This window comes from Zygotorulaspora mrakii, chromosome 1 (assembly GCF_013402915.1).
Source record: "Zygotorulaspora mrakii chromosome 1, complete sequence".
NCBI classification, from domain to species: domain Eukaryota; kingdom Fungi; phylum Ascomycota; class Saccharomycetes; order Saccharomycetales; family Saccharomycetaceae; genus Zygotorulaspora; species Zygotorulaspora mrakii.
Window position 1 is genome coordinate 138,275 of NC_050719.1, and position 18,172 is coordinate 156,446.

The 18,172-nt window shown below is 41.8% G+C and overlaps 10 protein-coding genes across 10 annotated transcripts; 6 read left to right on the forward strand and 4 right to left on the reverse strand.

Moving 5' to 3' along the window:
* Window positions 1–128: 128 nt before the first annotated feature.
* Window positions 129–770, reverse strand: HG535_0A00730 (YbhB/YbcL family Raf kinase inhibitor-like protein; the record flags this gene model as incomplete). The annotated part of the gene is made up of 1 exon (XM_037285967.1): window positions 129–770. One exon carries the CDS (start codon window positions 768–770, stop codon window positions 129–131), a length of 642 nt encoding a protein of 213 aa, XP_037141862.1.
* Window positions 771–1,164: 394 nt separating this feature from the next.
* LPP1 (phosphatidate phosphatase LPP1) lies at window positions 1,165–2,010 on the forward strand (the record flags this gene model as incomplete). The annotated part of the gene is made up of 1 exon (XM_037285968.1): window positions 1,165–2,010. One exon carries the CDS (start codon window positions 1,165–1,167, stop codon window positions 2,008–2,010), a length of 846 nt encoding a protein of 281 aa, XP_037141863.1.
* Window positions 2,011–2,978: 968 nt separating this feature from the next.
* Window positions 2,979–4,127, forward strand: SAM1 (methionine adenosyltransferase SAM1; the record flags this gene model as incomplete). Its single annotated transcript, XM_037285969.1, has 1 exon — window positions 2,979–4,127. One exon carries the CDS (start codon window positions 2,979–2,981, stop codon window positions 4,125–4,127), a length of 1,149 nt encoding a protein of 382 aa, XP_037141864.1.
* Window positions 4,128–4,548: 421 nt separating this feature from the next.
* On the reverse strand, window positions 4,549–5,658 carry VTA1 (Vta1p; the record flags this gene model as incomplete). Its single annotated transcript, XM_037285970.1, has 1 exon — window positions 4,549–5,658. One exon carries the CDS (start codon window positions 5,656–5,658, stop codon window positions 4,549–4,551), a length of 1,110 nt encoding a protein of 369 aa, XP_037141865.1.
* A 193-nt stretch (window positions 5,659–5,851) lies between these two features.
* SWI6 (transcriptional regulator SWI6) lies at window positions 5,852–8,194 on the forward strand (the record flags this gene model as incomplete). The annotated part of the gene is made up of 1 exon (XM_037285971.1): window positions 5,852–8,194. The coding sequence occupies one exon, from the start codon at window positions 5,852–5,854 to the stop codon at window positions 8,192–8,194; it is 2,343 nt and encodes a 780-aa protein (XP_037141866.1).
* Window positions 8,195–8,300: 106 nt separating this feature from the next.
* On the reverse strand, window positions 8,301–9,980 carry HG535_0A00780 (FHA domain-containing protein; the record flags this gene model as incomplete). The annotated part of the gene is made up of 1 exon (XM_037285972.1): window positions 8,301–9,980. The coding sequence occupies one exon, from the start codon at window positions 9,978–9,980 to the stop codon at window positions 8,301–8,303; it is 1,680 nt and encodes a 559-aa protein (XP_037141867.1).
* An 810-nt stretch (window positions 9,981–10,790) lies between these two features.
* On the forward strand, window positions 10,791–11,391 carry HG535_0A00790 (60S ribosomal protein eL37; the record flags this gene model as incomplete). Its single annotated transcript, XM_037285973.1, has 2 exons — window positions 10,791–10,797; window positions 11,132–11,391. 2 exons carry the CDS (start codon window positions 10,791–10,793, stop codon window positions 11,389–11,391), a joined length of 267 nt encoding a protein of 88 aa, XP_037141868.1.
* Window positions 11,392–11,514: 123 nt separating this feature from the next.
* On the reverse strand, window positions 11,515–13,704 carry LCD1 (Lcd1p; the record flags this gene model as incomplete). Its single annotated transcript, XM_037285974.1, has 1 exon — window positions 11,515–13,704. One exon carries the CDS (start codon window positions 13,702–13,704, stop codon window positions 11,515–11,517), a length of 2,190 nt encoding a protein of 729 aa, XP_037141869.1.
* A 947-nt stretch (window positions 13,705–14,651) lies between these two features.
* On the forward strand, window positions 14,652–15,410 carry EMG1 (18S rRNA pseudouridine methyltransferase; the record flags this gene model as incomplete). Its single annotated transcript, XM_037285975.1, has 1 exon — window positions 14,652–15,410. One exon carries the CDS (start codon window positions 14,652–14,654, stop codon window positions 15,408–15,410), a length of 759 nt encoding a protein of 252 aa, XP_037141870.1.
* A 296-nt stretch (window positions 15,411–15,706) lies between these two features.
* PRM1 (pheromone-regulated protein PRM1) lies at window positions 15,707–17,701 on the forward strand (the record flags this gene model as incomplete). Its single annotated transcript, XM_037285976.1, has 1 exon — window positions 15,707–17,701. One exon carries the CDS (start codon window positions 15,707–15,709, stop codon window positions 17,699–17,701), a length of 1,995 nt encoding a protein of 664 aa, XP_037141871.1.
* Between the last annotated feature and the right edge of the window lie 471 nt (window positions 17,702–18,172).

Below are 18,172 nucleotides of genomic sequence, written 5' to 3' on the forward strand. Positions count from 1 at the left end.
GAGTGACTTGTATTTTGTCATTTCATTGTTCACATAGCAAAAGTTATATAGATTTTACATAAAAAAAAGGAAAACCTTTGAGTAGAAGTATATTTGTGTAGAAAACCGCATTCTTGTATTCTTTTCTCTTATTTATTTTCCACCAGGAAGAAGTTCGCAGCAATTGGCTTCAGATTATTTTCACTGGCCCATTTTTTAACACCAGTTGCAGGAGTACCGTATCCCCAATTGGGTCTATCCTTCACTTCCGTGAATTTCGAGCTAACAACACCAGCAGGTTGTTTGTAGAGTAGAAGTACATATCTGTGTTTACCTGTACCTTTTGGTGGAGCAGGTCCGTGATACGAAACCAGTTCAGTTCCACTGTTCAACTTCGAGCACACAAACTGAGGCTCGCTAACTTTTCCGGACGTTGCGGTGGCTGTTTGATCCAAAATTTTGATATCAGCTTCGATATAATGACAAAATTCAGACCACTTATGATCGCTTCTAGAAGGTGCATCGGGATCAGTGATGACCAGAGTGAATAGATCTTTGTCGCTGACTCGAGGTGCTCCCTCCTCCGGGTTCAAATTGAATTGAACAGTTGGCCTGCTTTGAGCGTCTTTTGCACTCAAAGTATTACCCATTGCGATGGGGGAATCCGACGAAAACTCACCTGCAAGGACACCCCAGGGCTTGAAGTCTGCTTCCTGAATGACATCTTCGAGGATGCCGTGCTTTAACAGCGCTTCGTTGGTTGTTTTGGTGAAATCGAATGCGTGCATCATTGTATCAAGGCTTGTATTTATCTGAACGACTTCAATGAACTAGGCATGTACTCTGGCCGGGGTTGCTAGATATAATCACCTCTGTTCTATTTCCCTTTCTCTCTTATACGCACCCAGGGTTTGCCCTTAAATAGCAAAAAGGGGGAACGTCGCTCAGGGCGCGCAGCAAAGGGCCTCCAGCCTTCTGCCCATAATATTTGATAAACACAACAAAAGAGATAAACGACGAACGCATTGTCAACAAGACGATAGCGAAGGAGGCCAACAGCGCAATAGTTGATCTGAAACTTGCCCATCGCATCGGTTTGCCATTTCAAGCAGACAGCCGCCAGCAAGTGAGAACTCACAAGGTCGGCAAAAGAATCAGCAGAAGTCGGCGAAACAGATCCACACCATGCCTGGCGCTGCCGCAAACGCCCAAGAAAAGACGGCACAAAAAATGCAATGGAACGCACTCCTCGAGTATTCGAGTTCGTTCGCCATGCACTACTTGCTGTGTCTGCTCTGCGGTGTGGCATTCGCAGTGATGGAGTTTTGCGTCAAGCCCAAAACGGACGACATCGAGTTCAGTACTCTGGACCCCACAATTGCCAAAACGTTCAAGCCGCACGAACTGGTGGGCAACGGCAGTTGCCTTTTCATCGCCGCCGGTGTCCCGCTGCTTGTCATCACCGGCTACTGCGTGTATGGCAGAAAGATGTTGAAGAAACACAAAAAGACCGACGCCGAGAAGGTGCACCCGATATTCAGCCTCTGGCACACCAGTCTGCTTGCGCTGTGTGCTGCGCTTACGTTGAACGGCGCACTGACCTGCTTTCTCAAGCTCGTCATAGCCAACCCCAGACCGGATTTCATATCCCGGTGCCAGCCGGTGGTCACGAGGCAGGACGACCGCTTCAGCCTGAGCGACTGCACGCAGACCGACATCTACACGCTCTACGACGGCCTGCGCAGCACACCAAGTGGCCACTCCAGCTTCGCCCTCGCCGGCCTCGGCTATCTCTACATGTGGCAAACAAGATTCATCTGCGGCAACAAGAGCCGCCATCTGTGGTCCCCGCTGCTCATCGTCTTGGTGATGCTTTCCAGGGTCGTGGACCACAAGCACCGTTGGTCCGACCTGGTCTACGGGGGCCTGGTCGGACTTGCAAGTCTGGGGTTTGCGTGGACGCAGATCGTGAGGCCTCAATTGACCCTCGCGGACTCCTGGCAGCTGCCACGCCCCGTAACGCAAGCGTGAACAGCCCGCCCGCCGAGAGCACCTCGCCATCAACATCGCTGCGCCAGAGATACCCAGCGCCAGCGACCCACCCACACCAGCACACATCGCAGTCAAATGCCCTTTATAGATTAGCATATCGTGTCCCTCCTCAGCATACACCCATCCTCGACACTCCCCTAAATAGCAACCGCACGTGCCAGCACGGGCGCCGCAGCTGTGGCGTTGTGGGGCACACAATCGCACGTGTCGTGGGCCTCGCATGTTTTCCGACTCTCTTTTCATCTCTGGCTGATAGGAGCTAAATGTGGCTCCAGGAACAGGCCGGATACCCAAATCTCCGAACGCCAGAACGCCAGAACGACGGAACGTCATAACACCAGGGCGCCGGCAAAACGCCACATTTTAGCTTACTGCCGTCGTCTCTCAGTCTTGGTGGGACGATGGGCAGAACAGGCGGAAAGAGGTCTGATCGGTGTCAAAAAAGAAGCCAAACCGTAAGCAAACAGGCGTGGCAACGGGCGAGACCGATACATCAACGGTACCAGGGCGCCAGGGCGCCAGGTAGTAATCATGGACCAGGAACGAAGCATGCTGCTTTCACAAGTCGTGTGTGCGTGTGCGAGGTGTAGAGCGGGTGGTTTCTGTTTGCGCGGTGCCACACGAGCTCGCAGGAGTCACCTGTCTGGTGCTCAATGGCCTCTGCTCGTGCTCGTTTGGATAGTGGCCGAACAGCTTCATATTCACATGCAGTTCTGAATACACATGCAGAGTTGCCAGCACACACATGGAAAACGAGTCTGTGCCCTCTCGGGCGGCGTGGTCTCTGTATAACAGATTTTCTGCCTTCACGTTGTCTCTATATAAACGAAACAGTTTTTGGCAGATTGAGTGTTGCGGGCAGCACGTCTCCCTTTCCCTTGGCGTTTGCAGAGGAGAGCAGGAGTTATATCTTTGGGCTATAGCTATCTAATACAACTTGCGAAACCATGGCTGGTACTTTCTTATTTACATCTGAATCTGTTGGTGAAGGACACCCGGACAAGATCTGTGACCAGGTGTCTGATGCTATTTTGGACGCCTGTTTGGCTGAGGACCCATTGTCCAAGGTTGCGTGCGAAACGGCCGCCAAGACTGGTATGATCATGGTGTTCGGTGAAATCACCACGAGAGCCAAGCTGGACTATCAGAAGATCGTCAGAGACACGATCAAGCAAATTGGATACGATTCGTCCGACAAGGGGTTCGACTACAAGACCTGTAACGTGCTGGTTGCCATTGAGCAGCAGTCGCCGGACATTGCGCAGGGGTTGCATTATGAGAAGGCCATTGAGGACCTGGGTGCCGGTGACCAAGGTATCATGTTCGGGTATGCCACCGACGAGACGCCCGAAAACCTGCCATTGACCATTCTTCTAGCGCACAAGCTGAACATGGCTATGGCGGATGCTAGAAGAGACGGTTCTTTGGACTGGATCAGACCGGACACCAAGACCCAAGTCACCGTGGAATACGCGGATGATCACGGAAGATGGGTTCCAAAGAGAGTCGACACTGTCGTCGTGTCTCTGCAACATGCGGAGGAAATTTCTACCGAGGAATTGAGATCAAAGGTGAAGACCGAAATCGTGCAAAAGGTTATCCCATCGGATTTGCTAGACGAAAACACCAAATACCACATTCAACCATCCGGTAGATTCGTTATTGGTGGCCCACAGGGTGATGCTGGTCTTACCGGTAGAAAGATCATCGTCGATGCCTATGGGGGTGCTTCTGCTGTTGGTGGTGGTGCCTTCTCAGGTAAGGACTACTCTAAGGTCGATCGTTCTGCTGCTTATGCCGCAAGATGGGTTGCCAAGTCTTTGGTCAATGCAGGTCTCTGTAAGAGAGTTCAAGTTCAGTTCTCGTATGCTATTGGTATCGCTGAACCATTATCTCTACACGTTGATACCTACGGTACTGCAACTAAATCTGACGACGAAATCATTGCTATTATCAAGAAGAACTTTGACTTAAGACCAGGTGTTTTAGTCAAGGAATTGGATCTGGCTAGACCAATCTATTTGCCAACTGCTTCTTATGGTCATTTCACCAACCAAGAATACCCATGGGAGAAGCCAAAGACCTTGAACTTTTAACTTTGACAAGAAAAGATATAATAATATTTTCTTTATGTTTATTTGTCTCACTACAACTGGTTTGCTCAACTCAAATCATGTACATTAATCTTTAAAAACATTCTTTCACCACTAGTCATACCTTCTCAAGAAAGATAATGAAACCTCATCGCATCATATTCATCATATTACAAAATATGATAATATCATTTTAGAGCACTCAGTTAGGTTGTGGGTATACACTGAAAAATAAAAAAAAAAGTTGGAAATATTGACAGAAAATTGTTATGAATTATGGGAAATTATCATCGTATGATAGGTATTCCAATTAAATTTTCAGCTTCATTCTTGTTGTGACATAATTTTGATATAATTTCTATAGAATCGAGAATAAAAATTCCTTCAACGGACGCATTATTAAAGTCCCTTTTGTGTTGTTTTGTTATTTTAGTGATTTTAGAATCTCCAAAGCACCGGATAGTTCACTCTCTGCTGTTGATAGATCTTCATAATTAAGCGCACTTATAGCGTATTTCGCCATACGCTGTATTTTCTCAATCTTACTCGACTTTTCCATCATATTGTTTAGTTCGCCTCTCGTGTATGTTTTAGGCTCCTCTTTGATGGTATTTTGAATATCACACTCATCTTCAGAATCCAAGAACGTTGGTATCGTATCTGTCTCTTGCTGCCTATTTCCAACAGAATTGCCGCTCGGAACATCTTTTGGAACATCTTTAGGAACGTGAGGTAAGAAAAGTGGAGACGATTCTTCTTCTTTTGTCTCCGAAGCGCTCTGCGTTGATACTTCGTCGTCTTCTTCTTTTGCTTTTAGTCTTTCTAACATCTCATTGAGTTTATCCTCTGATGTGTTAACGTCATCAGCATCACTCACAAAGTCACCATAGTCCAATTGTGAAGGTGGCGCTTCAGGCTCCTCTACACCTTCGAAAGAAGGAACCTTCTTGGCGGCCTTATAGGTCTCGTCTTCATCTAAGGTATTTAAATCTGGTCCTATCACATTTTGTTTTCCGGCACCGCTGTTGAAATTATTTGTATTGCCAGATATGCCGCCAAGTTCTCCCTTGGATAATTTACTTAAATACAGCTTGCAGTATTTGATACGCTTCCTATAGCTTCCGTCTGGATCATCCCACAGATGGATGATACATGAAAATATATCAATACAACACCACAAACCCCTTCTTAAATTTAAATCCCACGGTCCGTGTTGTATCTGTTGAAGCTTACCATTATAAAGAGACATTGCAAAATTGGACACATAAACTTTTGCTTTTTCCTGATCGTGGATCAACGAGCGGATAGCATTCCTTTGAGTGTCATCTTCGTCCAAATCAGCTGAATTCTTGAATCTCTCTACGCTTCCCAGTAAATCGGATGCTAGTTGTGTTAGGTCCCCTGACCTATTCTCTTCGTTTAAAATTTCCTCCACAGCATATAATCTTAAGTAGTAACTGACAATAGGAAGACCTGAGGTATCGAAGTCTAATGCAGTAGCAACGAGCCTATCGACAAGACTTTTGGCACCCATCTTTACCGTCTTGATAGCTTCCAAAATGACGGTAGTAATCGTCCATCACGACTGATATTATTACTTCTTAATATGTAGCGCGCGGTAGCACGAACTTTTTAGCTTAGCTCCTCATTACGTGAAGCAAGAAATCAACAAAATTGACATATAGAATAGATCGTGCGCGCTCTTGAATTGCCCTTTTAAAGCGACCATGTCTGTTCTAGAGGTCACGAAACTCATTGGTGAGCAGGATTTTCAGCTCCCCCTGACTCTGAAGAGGAATAACAGCACAGGCTATTTTCTTTTAAGACCTTTTTTGCCCTTGCTGCAGAGCTTTAATCGAAAGAACGATGGCAACGAGGATTCATCAGATGCTAAAGGGGACGAGGAATTGAATAATGAACAAGAGGACGAAATTCTTTCGCAATTTGGCATATTGGTCGACACCGATGACCAGGGGAAAAAATGGATTACCTCGGAGAAAGCAGTTGAGCTCTTAAAAAAGCTGAATTTGTTCCACCTTTTCGAGGCTGAACTCGGCTCAAACCTTGAGGTAAATGAGGGGAGTAGCCGTTTCGATTCTTTGGATAAAAGCCAGCCTGAAGTGAATTCTGATGGAAAAAAGTCGCAAAATTCAATCATTGGTGAAGAAGATATTAAGATGGATGCAAATGATCATCGTAGTCTTCTTGGGAACTCTACATCTTCCAGCATTGTTAATCATCCAGTTGAGGTAATAAAAAGACACAATGATGAAATCAATGGTAAAAATGCAAACGAACTGGCCTCTCCACTCAAAAAATCGAAAATCGACAACTTCTCACCTAAAGAGATGAACTCAAACGCCCCTCATGAATCACTCGACAGTAATGTGTCGTCCAAGAAAATACGTACATTCAATCACGATTTGAATTCAGAAATGTTGAAACAGCCATTGCGACTTCAAAAGACCCAAAAAGCTCCGCAGGTCTCGAATAACAATCAAAGAGTCAAGCTAGAAACATTTCTACAAAGATTACTTTTTCCAGCGATTCAAGATATATCATCTTCAAATAATTCGTCACAACCTCTCTCCTTTGAACTCGCTCTGCAAGAAGTTGAAAATTCATACCCCGACATACCCTTGAATCTGAATATTCCTGTCGACGAGCGTGGAAATACTCCTCTTCATTGGTTATCTTCCATAGCAAATCTTGAACTAGTCAAGTATTTGGTCGAACATGGTACAAACAGGTTACTTGGTGATAATTTAGGAGAATCGGCACTGGTCAAAGCTGTTAAATCCGTTAACAATTACGACTCTGGCACATTTGAAAAGCTACTGGATCACCTCTATCCTTGCTTAATATTAGAGGACTCTATGAATAGATCAATTTTACATCACATTGTGATAACTTCAGGTATGCCTGGTTGCTCATCGGCCGCAAAATATTATTTGGATATCTTAATGGGATGGATTGTCAAGAAGCAATCAAGGGTAATCGAAGGGGCCGGTTCTGACATAATTCTCGAAACTCTTGATTTAAAGTGGGTTATTTCCAATATGCTTAATGCGCCAGACTCGAACGGTGATACATGTCTTAATATTGCGTCTCGTCTTGGGAATGTCTCCATTGTGGATGCTTTGCTAGACTATGGTGCAGATCCGTACGTCGCAAATAAGTCTGGTCTTCGTCCTGCTGACTTTGGTGCAGGCACGTCAAAACTCTATACCAATGGGACATCTAATGCTGAAAAACAAAGCGACAAGCTGTCACCCCACGAAACTTCGACTGATGTAAATGTACCAGATACAATATCTTTGGTGGAAGGTATGCAATCGCTACTGGCCACAGTATCAAAAGATTACGCGACTGAAGTTAAAGAACATCAAGATAAACTGAATAAACTGCACAAAGAGTTGAATTCGCATCGCGAAGTATTGGCTGCCTCTCGAGACAGGCTTGCGCATGCCAAACAGTTGCAGGATGAGCATGCCATTTTAAAAGAGCAATTGGGAAATATAAGGCAGGGTGTCGTAGAGGAAGAACAGAAATTCAAAGAGGAAAGCAGACTGCTTGGATTATCATCTGAGGATACAGCAGGTGCTGACTGGGACTCTAGTGAGTTTGACGCGGATGAGCCATTTAGAGTTGATTTTGTATACGAGATATTGGAGAACAAACTAGCCAACGACTATAATGGCTCGGTAGATAAATTACTGGAGTCTGAAACTATAGACAGTATGTTCAATGAAGTACGATCTGCCTACTACTTTCACCATCAAGATAATGAAAAGCTTGATAGCATGCTGCCGCCTTCGGTACTGTTGAGCGCACGCATTAACGCATACAAAAGGAATGATGCTCAATTAAACTCCACTCTGGAGGAAATAAGGCGAAAGCAAAAAGTGTTGGAGAGTAAGTTTAGAAGAGTCCTTTGCTTATGCCTAAAAATTGATGAGGATAAAGTTGATGGTATGTTGGATGGCTTACTACAAGCTATCTCATCAGAAGATCCTCAGGATGTTGACACCGATGAAATGCAGGAATTTCTCAACAAACACAACACATGACCTTTTTTTGAAAATAAAATTTGTAAATGCGACGTAAATTGTGGATTCTATATAGAATGATTTAGTAAAATCAATAATTCATGCTGGTAAAAAATATACACGTTTGTCACTTTGCTGGTTTTTTCCAGAAATACTGCTTGTGTGTTCTTCTGCAAGATCTTAACCCTGATCTTCCACCTTTGAGGGAAGTGACTAGGTTTCTTCTTTCCTCATTAGAATCATTTTCCACATCGTAAAAATATTCTTCATCGAGCGGCTTTCCTGCTGCATCTTTACCTTCACGATAAATAACGCCGATGCAAGGCTCCCTCGCTAACAGCGCACGTAATTCTTGTCTCGATGTTGTCGAAGTTTTTGAATTTACTTGTAGTAATTGGAAAAGTGGTGTTTGCTGCACATTAGCAAATGCCAGATGGTTCGCTAGGACATTTTGAAGTTCACTGCAGTCTATACCACGCTCCTCTAACGCTTCAAAAGGATCTTTTGTCTTGGCATCTTTGTTTGTAATTTTTTTACGCTGCTTACGTTTCTGCTCATCTGGCTTCTCTACTGATAGATCATTCCTAGGCCTGTGCAGCAATAGTGGTTTCGAAAGCGATTCGACTTTTCGATTTTTTGATATTGGGGTATCTTGTGCTTCATAGCTTTCATTGATTCTGGTATTCAACTGCTTGATTTTTTTGGGAGTTGCAGGTGTTTGAATATCAAAGAGCTTCAGTGGAGTTGCTTGGAACTTTGTAAACAATTGTGGCGGATTGGAGGTAATTGGTGTGGTGTTTGATGCCGCATTATACGATGGTGAGCTTGGAGGGTTTTTGGGAATCATTTCTTCAGATAATTTCAGAGTTGATGGAGATGTAGCAACTGTAATAAATCTTTCTGGAGTGTTCGAACCTTCATGAAAATCATCACTTTTGGTGAACAGCGCCTCCCTTTCATCTTCAGTTTCAGTCGAGTTATCATCAGCATCTACAGGACAATCATCTTGTTTAAGAGTCAATATGGCCTCTGCTTGCCTAAAGTCAATTAATGTACCTGCTATAAATGGCATGACAACCTTTTCGCCTTTTAAAAGTACAAAAGACAAGGCATTCCTTCTTTTTTCTAGATTTCCGTTCTGAGCAAAAGATTCCTCGTTGCCAGCATCCGCTGCACTTAGTTGATAAGATCCTTTTGTGGAATCTTTTTTCATAAGTTTGCAATTGATTCCACAGGGTAGTTCAATGACTAACCCATTTGTTCCATTGCACTCTAATTTAAGCAGATTTTCAACTGGGAAGTAGGTTATGAAAGCATGCTGTCTTGAAATATTCTTTTTGCTTGGTAAAACAATGTCACAAACCGATTTCTTCCTGCCAATAGCCAAACGTGAACAGTTGCGGGAATCTAGCTCAATATTAATCCAATCGGTACCCACTGTGGAACTAATTTCTTGTGAAATAACATGTGGTGACGACGGTGACAATGCTGGTGAAAATGAGGGTGACGAAGATGGACGCGACTCAACGGCACCAGCCCTTATTGGTGAAGATGACCTACCAGTACTCGAAGAAGCCTGTGGTGTTGGAAATTGGATCTTACTGCCTTTCAATCCGTATTGAGAGCGATCGTCGCAGGTGGATTGCACTTTATACAGTGCAGGCTTGTTAACACTAAACTTGGTCATATAATTGTTGTTAAGAGGTTCGATGGATATATCATCAGTCGAGCTTTCGCGATGCAAATGTTGCCCGAAAGCAGAGCCTGACGCTGCTACCGGTGACGAAGGAGGGAATGAGCCAACCATTGCGCAATATACCAAGTGGCCTTATTATGATGTTCTTGAAGGAGTTCTTGAAGAAGAGTCAGGAGTGAAGCAGATAAATGCGACGAAACATTTTAGAACAAGTTGCTATCTCCCAGGTATCAACATTTACCTCCAAGCTGACCTCTACGAGACCAAAGGCTCATACTGGCCGGACGTTCACAGGGACCAAAGCGCGAATAACTAGCGACAGCTGCCGACATTGTTTTCTTCTTCTCCAAACGTTGAACATTGGTATGACGATGAGCCTGCTGCGCGTAAACATGTAAACACGTAACGCGTAAACACGAAACACGAAACACGAAAAAACCAGATCCAAAATCTTCTTATTTACGCGTCTCACTTTCTTGAAAAAACTACGTCATTGACTTTCTGTTTTCTCAAATGGTTACCCTCACCACAATTATATCTACATCTATTCATGTTATGTGTGGCAGGATTGAAGACTGTTTAGCGTTTAGAAACATCTGTACATCTTTCGTAAAGCAGGTAAATTTTCACATCCGGACATTTTCCGCTCGAAAAAACAAATCACATTTTTTTATTTTTATTTATTTTTGCTCACGTCCGACGGGAGGGAACACTTGCTGATCGCCGCTTCCCAGCAAGGAGCACAGAGCGCACTGAGTGACCGGGAACTGGCAATTTCATCTGGAAAACGGTGCAGCAAGGTCACATCGTGATGGAAGAATAAACCATTGGAAAGCATTACACTATATTTGTTGGTGAGGAGCTATTTTGTAGCGATTGCAACGTATTTTAGCAAGCACAGCAATAAAGATATAAGCAAACATGGGTAGTATGTAAAGAGACAACAGGATAGTGATGAAAGAAGAGACATGAGTGACATCTGCGACTGTGACTAGATCGAACTAGACCTTATCGAGAAGAAATGAAATTGAAGGTGGTTAGTTTAGTAGAGGATAGGATAAAAATACACGAAGATAATGTAGAGAAGTTCAAGGAGCGGGCTATGCGCGATGTCGTGCACAAGTGATTAGCATGAATATTGAAGTCGAACAACGGAGTCCGCGTAACGGAATGAGTGGTTACAGCTGGAACTGCTATGTCTGTCTTTCATTAGAAACAACGGAAGAAACCTTTTACTAACGAATAAACTGTTTTTTAAATAGAGGGTACTCCTTCATTCGGTAAGCGTCACAACAAGTCCCACACTTTGTGTAACAGATGTGGACGTCGTTCTTTCCACATTCAAAAGAAGACTTGTTCTGCATGTGGTTACCCAGCTGCCAAGACGAGATCTTTCAACTGGGGTGCTAAGGCTAAGAGAAGAAAGACTACTGGTACCGGTAGAATGAGATACTTGAAGACTGTTTCTAAAAAGTTCAAGAACGGTTTCCAAACTGGTACTCCAAAAGCTGCTTCCGCTTAAATGATTGGGAAAAAATATTAATTCTATAGTAACTTACGTTTTATTCTACTCCATTAAATAGTTTGCAGTTTCTTTTTAAATCAATAAAGACACAATTTGAAGAGTTACTTTATTTTGAAAGCTCTAGAGCCCCATCGCAAAATATAGACTATCAATATCTTCCATCGAAATCATCGACTCAAATTTAGACTCTAGAATTGTTCTTGCCATATGTTGGTGACATTCATCGTATTTTATTTGCATTATCTTCGCCGCTCTGTCGTGGACTTCTTCCTTAAGTTCTTGTTTGATAAAACCAGGCATATCCTCAAGCGCATCGTTATAGTAAGAAATTTCATCCTGTAATTCCAACTGATGCAATCTGTCAACAAGCTGACTATGATCTGCTAATTCGCTGTTTTCAAACGAGTTATTTTCCTCCGTAACAATAACTCTCCATAAAGACATTATCAATTCGCTTTCAATCTCTTTAATATGATCAATGCTTAGCTGCTTTTCGTACTCGGTACATAACCAGAATATTATTGTTAATAGATGTTCTATTAGGTGGCACCTGAAATATAGATTATCAGAATCCTGTCCGACGTATCTTTCGATCAGGTTTTCCTGTTCCTTAGACATCAATTTTGTCAGCTGAATCAACATCTCCCCATCAATAATTCCAGATTCTTTGGGATACAAGATCATTAGATTCTCCACAAGATTCAAGCTATCATCCTTGAGTTGTAGGAACCATCGCTCAAGCTTCAAGTCCACATTGAAAGGCTCCTCATTCCTTTCGGGTATGTCATCCTTTGAAATTACTCTTGGTAAGCTTTGTAATCTATCATTGAAAATGAGCTTTGAAATAAATTTGCCAATGAAATTTGTACCAAGATTTCTAATCAGTCCAAAGCAATCGTGAAATCTTGATAAGGAAAAATCATTGCCATCATTTTCCGACAGAATATTGACGCTTTTTACACCGCGACTGAGTATGTGGTACAATCTTGGAATACAATTTTTCCACCATTGACTTTCAATAATCGTAAGGCTTGATTTACCACTCACCATCATATTGCACAATGCATTTAAAATCGCTATTGCATTGAAAACTATATTCATGATAGGCGTATATGAAATGGTGAGAGCACATTTGCATATTTGTTTCAGAGACTCCAAGAGGTCGGAATCTAGAACTTCTTCGTGCACCGCTGATGGGAGATATCTCAGTATTCTGAGAGAAGTTTCCAGCGTATCAAAGGAATAAAGTGTTGTCAGAAAGTCTATCAACTCGTATTGAAAAATTTGGGGTTCGGCGGAAGTCCCGGGATCGTTCTCGAACATGGACTGCTTCAAAACATGTTGGTAGGCCTTTATCAGGTCGCTGATAAAATGCAAAAGATCCTTTAAGGCCATAGGATGTACAGCACTTGGCCTGAAGGAAATAGTCTGGTACATTATAACAACTAGGAATGGAATAGCTAAATCTGATTCGTGTTTATGCAATGAGATTTCCTTGATGAGAATTGCTACGCTTTCCAGTAGTGTGTTGATAAATTTGTCCAGCGTTAAACATTTCTTACACTTCAACAGTAGTGTAACCAAAGATTTCCCTATAGAGTCACCCCTTGAAATTTTGAAGCCATTAAAATTGAAATTTGCAATATACCGCAGTTCCAAACTATGAAGAATCTCAATCGTACTCAGCTCAGAGCCAACAAGTTTATGCAATAAGAGATAATCAACAAAGTCACTAGTCTCGTCACGAGGAATTTTCCCTGGATTTAAGGTCACATAATGTTTCAAGAGAGACTCGTTATCTATTTTGCGTTTTTTGTTTATTGGAGCTATGACTCTATTTCTCGTATTTTCTGTAGCGGTTACCTCATCGGCAGATCCTGATGTACTACGATCCGCATTCGAATAAGGAAAAGATGAATTTCCTCTCGACCTTGTTGACGAATTCGCTTTTTTGACCTCCAGGAGTAAAAATTTCTTTTCATCTTCTAAATTTTGTAGTGCAAGTTTGACCTTTTTAAGTTCTTCGTGGTGAACAGAATTAAGCTCTTCAGCTTTGAGCGATTGCAACTCATTTTCACGTTTGATCTGTTTCTGAAGGAAGAAAATTTTATCACGTAGCATGCTTGCCTCACCTTGAGCCACGATCATCTCATCTTTGAAATTCTTGGCGCTGCTAGCCAGTGGTGGTTGTTGCAGAGTTTGCGCGGATTTTGCAGGTAATTGGGTTGCAGTTTTTGCCGAACGTAATTCAAGTTGCAAGATTAGATCATCATCTTCGTCGGAGCTCAAACCATCTTTCGATTGTACCATTTGTACCTAGTTTAATGGACAATGAGACTGCACTTTTGTATGTCTTACCGATATATATCCTCCGACTGATGCTGGAGACTGATTTTTCCTCTCATGCAGGTGGTAAAATAATGCCTCTGTGTTTCTCAATAGTGTCAGCAATCAAGAAATAAGTATCCAATCTTCATAACGAATCTTCAATCCATATGTTTTGATATCTTCAGAAACTTTAACTCTTGTATCATGTGTACACATCGTATTAATTCGTGTCACGTGATAATTGCAGTGTCAGATAATCGTTTCATAATGACAAGCAAACGCTGATTCAGCAGCTAAGCTGCCCTTCTTTTTAGATATTTTTCTCAAGAATATTTGGTTTACTGCAAACGCTAGAAACCAATTAAGACGCAAATTTAGAAACGAAGTTTGTGTTTTCAAGTGCATTTTTGTAGTGTTTCGGTGTTTCCTTTTTCATGTTTTGTTTTAGAAAGTTGTAACAAGCCCATTCATTCTGAAATTCAATTCAATTGGAAAAACTTGAAACAAGTTGATATATATGCTAATCTAATCTGAAAAGTGCTGTTTTATTTCTCTCAAATATGGTAAAGATGGATGTATTTCAAAGGAAACACTCCACATATGGAGCAATTACAACAGTTGGACAAATGTAACAATTAAAAAGAGCGAAACAAACTACACCAAGCGACTACAGATTACGCCAAATTATTATGCTACACATCTAATGCTGCCGCATTGAGAGGATGTGCAGCACCATGTACTTAAGGTTGCAATTGCGGATGTCAGTATTTATGACATATGTTGAAACGTTGAAAGTGATCAGGAGCGCATATACTGCCACTTTTACCTATATTGAAAAGTTTTCGAGAGATGAGATGAGACCAAAAAAGGTTTCAGAACATCAATCCAGGTATTAGCGATAAAGCACAGATCAAGCACCCGAGTAGGCGATGGTTGAAGATTCAAGAGTGCGGGATGCTATCAAGTCAGGCGAGCAAAAAGCCTTACCCGCTTCACTCGTTCCCGAGGCGCCTGCAGTATTATCATCGAAAGACAAGACAACCCAAAGACTTATCATTGTTCTTTCAATGGCATCATTGGAAACACACAAAATATCATCATCGGGCCCGGGTGGAGATAAATATGTCTTATTAAATTGTGATGATCATCAAGGCCTTTTGAAGAAAATGGGTAGGGATATCAGCGAAGCTAGACCCGATATTACCCACCAGTGTCTATTAACGCTGCTGGATTCTCCCATCAACAAAGCGGGAAAGCTGCAGGTGTACATTCAAACAAGTCGAGGTGTTTTGATTGAAGTCAACCCAACTGTTCGTATCCCAAGAACTTTTAAAAGATTTTCAGGGCTCATGGTCCAATTATTACACAAACTTTCCATTAGGTCAGTGAATTCTGAAGAAAAACTACTCAAAGTCATAAAAAATCCCATTACAGATCATTTACCAACAAAATGTCGCAAAATTACGCTGTCCTTTGATGCTGAAGTGATCCGTGTTCAGAATTATGTTGAAAAAATTGATAAGGACGAGAGTATATGTGTTTTTGTTGGTGCAATGGCTAGAGGTAAAGATAATTTCGCGGATGAGTACGTGGACGAGAAGGTTGGCCTCTCGAACTACCCATTATCTGCATCAGTAGCATGCTCAAAGTTCTGTCATGGTGCTGAAGACGCTTGGGGAATTATATAAATGTTTATAACCATCTTGTAATATAAGCTCCCAGCAACTCAGAGTACTTTTAAATAGATTTGGACTGCTGAACACAGCTCAGCCATTTTTTTTTATATTCCGTCTGTCGTTTTGGTAGTGATTTATATCACGTAGATCTCATTTTTTGTTTCAGATGTGTTTGGCGCCAAGATTCAGATTCAAATCTTGGGTATATATATGTATAAATTAACTTGAGTGGCTATTACTAATAACTTGTAATTAAATATAGGTCAGAATCAGAAGAAAAGTAAGGTTACTGTCGAACTGTTTAGAGAATGCCATATTTCACAAGTTATTTAAGATTAAATGACAGATTATCTCAGGTTTGGATAAACACCTATACACTGATGCTACTTATAGTGATGTTAAAACTTGTTTTTTTTACCAAATCAATTAAAGATTCCATTAACCTTGCAAAGAATTATACCATGTCACACTGTGATGACATCGATTCTTTATATTCCGATGCACTTAACGGAACTCCGCATTACTTGGGTAAAATGGGGAATTTCCTCATTGAAAAAACAATGATTGAATCTGTGGAAGCAACATTGAAAGTGATTTCGTTGCTTCTTTACGCTAGCGAAGAATTACTGGCATTTATTGTCGATTTATATATAGGCACATATGTTTGCTTGATAGTCAGCGCTATCGACGGTACTGTAGATGTTGCAACAAATACAACCGAGGCACTAATTGGAATGGTCAACTCTTCTGTAATAAGTCTCTCTAGCGAATTAGAAGGTGGTTTAACTGATATTTCTGATTTTCTCAATAAAGTAATTTCCGCAGCGTCTAAGGTCGAGAGCTTTTTCAAAGATGATGACAATGACAGTAATAATGCGTCAGACAAGATATCTAAACTGAATTTAACAATATCTTCACTGAGAGATATGAAGATACCTTCTTCTATAAACAATAAATTACAAGAGTTATCTAATAAAACACCTGATTTTGCAGATGTTAAAAATATGACTAAGAATCTAATCTCATTACCTTTTGAAAAGGTAAGGAATGAAATTGCATCGATTAATTCCACTGGTATCGTGGGAGACTCTGATTTATTTTACGTACCGCCACTTACCATGAATAATGGCACTACAAGTGGAATTTGCAGATCAAACGAGGCACAGATTGAGAAAATCTACGACGCTTTTGGCAAAACATTGCAAACAGTAACGGTAATACTAATCGTTTTGATAATGGTTGGTGCCCTGGCTGCAATGGTTCCTAGCGCTTGGAAGGAATATAGACAATGGAAGAAATTGAGTGCTCTGCGGGATGAATATCTGGAGGTGCACGAGAAGCGCAATCATTTAGATCCATTCGATTCCTTTGAAAGTGAGAAGTCTTACGACGTGATAGCGAGCTACCATCGATGTTTCAATGTGTGGAGTGGGCGCATCTCAAATATCATCATGCGCATGTTCACTTCCATGTCAAGCGAAGAGCTGAATAATAGTACGAAGGTAAAAATTCAATGGGTGGTATCATATATGACCACTGAGCGGGCACTTTTACTATTAGGAGTAGGATTTTTGGCATTAATGACGTGTATTTGCCAATTCATTATGATTGCGGTTTGTCGATCCTTCTTAAATAGCAAAGACATTACTTCATTGGCTGGTTCATCGAATAGCTCTTTCTCGACCTCTTTGCAGAACGATATGGTTCAATGGTCTGGAAACACAAATCTTTACATAGGATCTACAGAAGATAGAATGAATTCTCGAGTGTTCGGATGGATCAATGAAACAACTCTCTCGATAAATACAACCGCAAACAAAATGATGGACGAGATCGATACCACCATCCAGAACGCTTTCGAAAACACTATTCTGTACCCTCCTATGAGTACAATAGTCAAGTGCACCATAGGCAATAAGCTGACTGCCATCGAGAGCGCAATGACCTGGATACACAACAAAGCGCATTTTAATCTCCCGCGTATCGACCCTTTAGAGATACAGGCGTTGCTGCTGCCAGAACAAAACAGCACGGGCAGCATGAACAGCACGAGCAGTGTCAACCCTCAGAGTGACAGCGTTGGAAAGACAAAAAAGCCTGCAGTTGCAGTGGCCACTGCAGTGCAATCTCTGGCAGAAAACATCCGCACAGGTCTACTCGCTGTACTGGAAAGCTTCTACAAAACAACAATGTGGGAACTAATTGTGGCATTTATTTTGATCGCTCTGTGGGTAATACAACTGCCCATAGCACTATCCACAATTTTCTGCAGAACGCACAGATCGACGGCTCCAGATGCATAGCATCGTTTCTCAAAAAGAACCTTTCGGCCGCTACGTTATTTTATAGAGACGAGCAATAAGGTTGTTGCAACGCCTCGATATGCTAGATTGTGCATTCCGTAAACGGCAGAGAGGGCACCGTGGTTGAGAATTCTTCATGTATGACACCCTGTAAGTGTGCCACCAAAAAGGTGTTACCCGTCGAGGTGCGATACGCAGTTTGACGAAAAAATAATATAAGCTACCAAAGAAGGTAAAACAAAACACGAGCTCTAAACGGATTGCTGATTACGAAGTTAAGACATTTTTTAAATGCAAGATTCAAGATTTGTAATTGGAGATTTGAGGTTCGAGATTTGAAATTTGGACAATTTAAGTCGTTCGGATCCATAAAATTAGAATCTTTAAATCTAGAATCTAGGCTTTTCTGTATAATTGTATTAAACCAGCAGCTAAATTGACAAGCCGTTCATCTTTGATCTTTTGACGTTG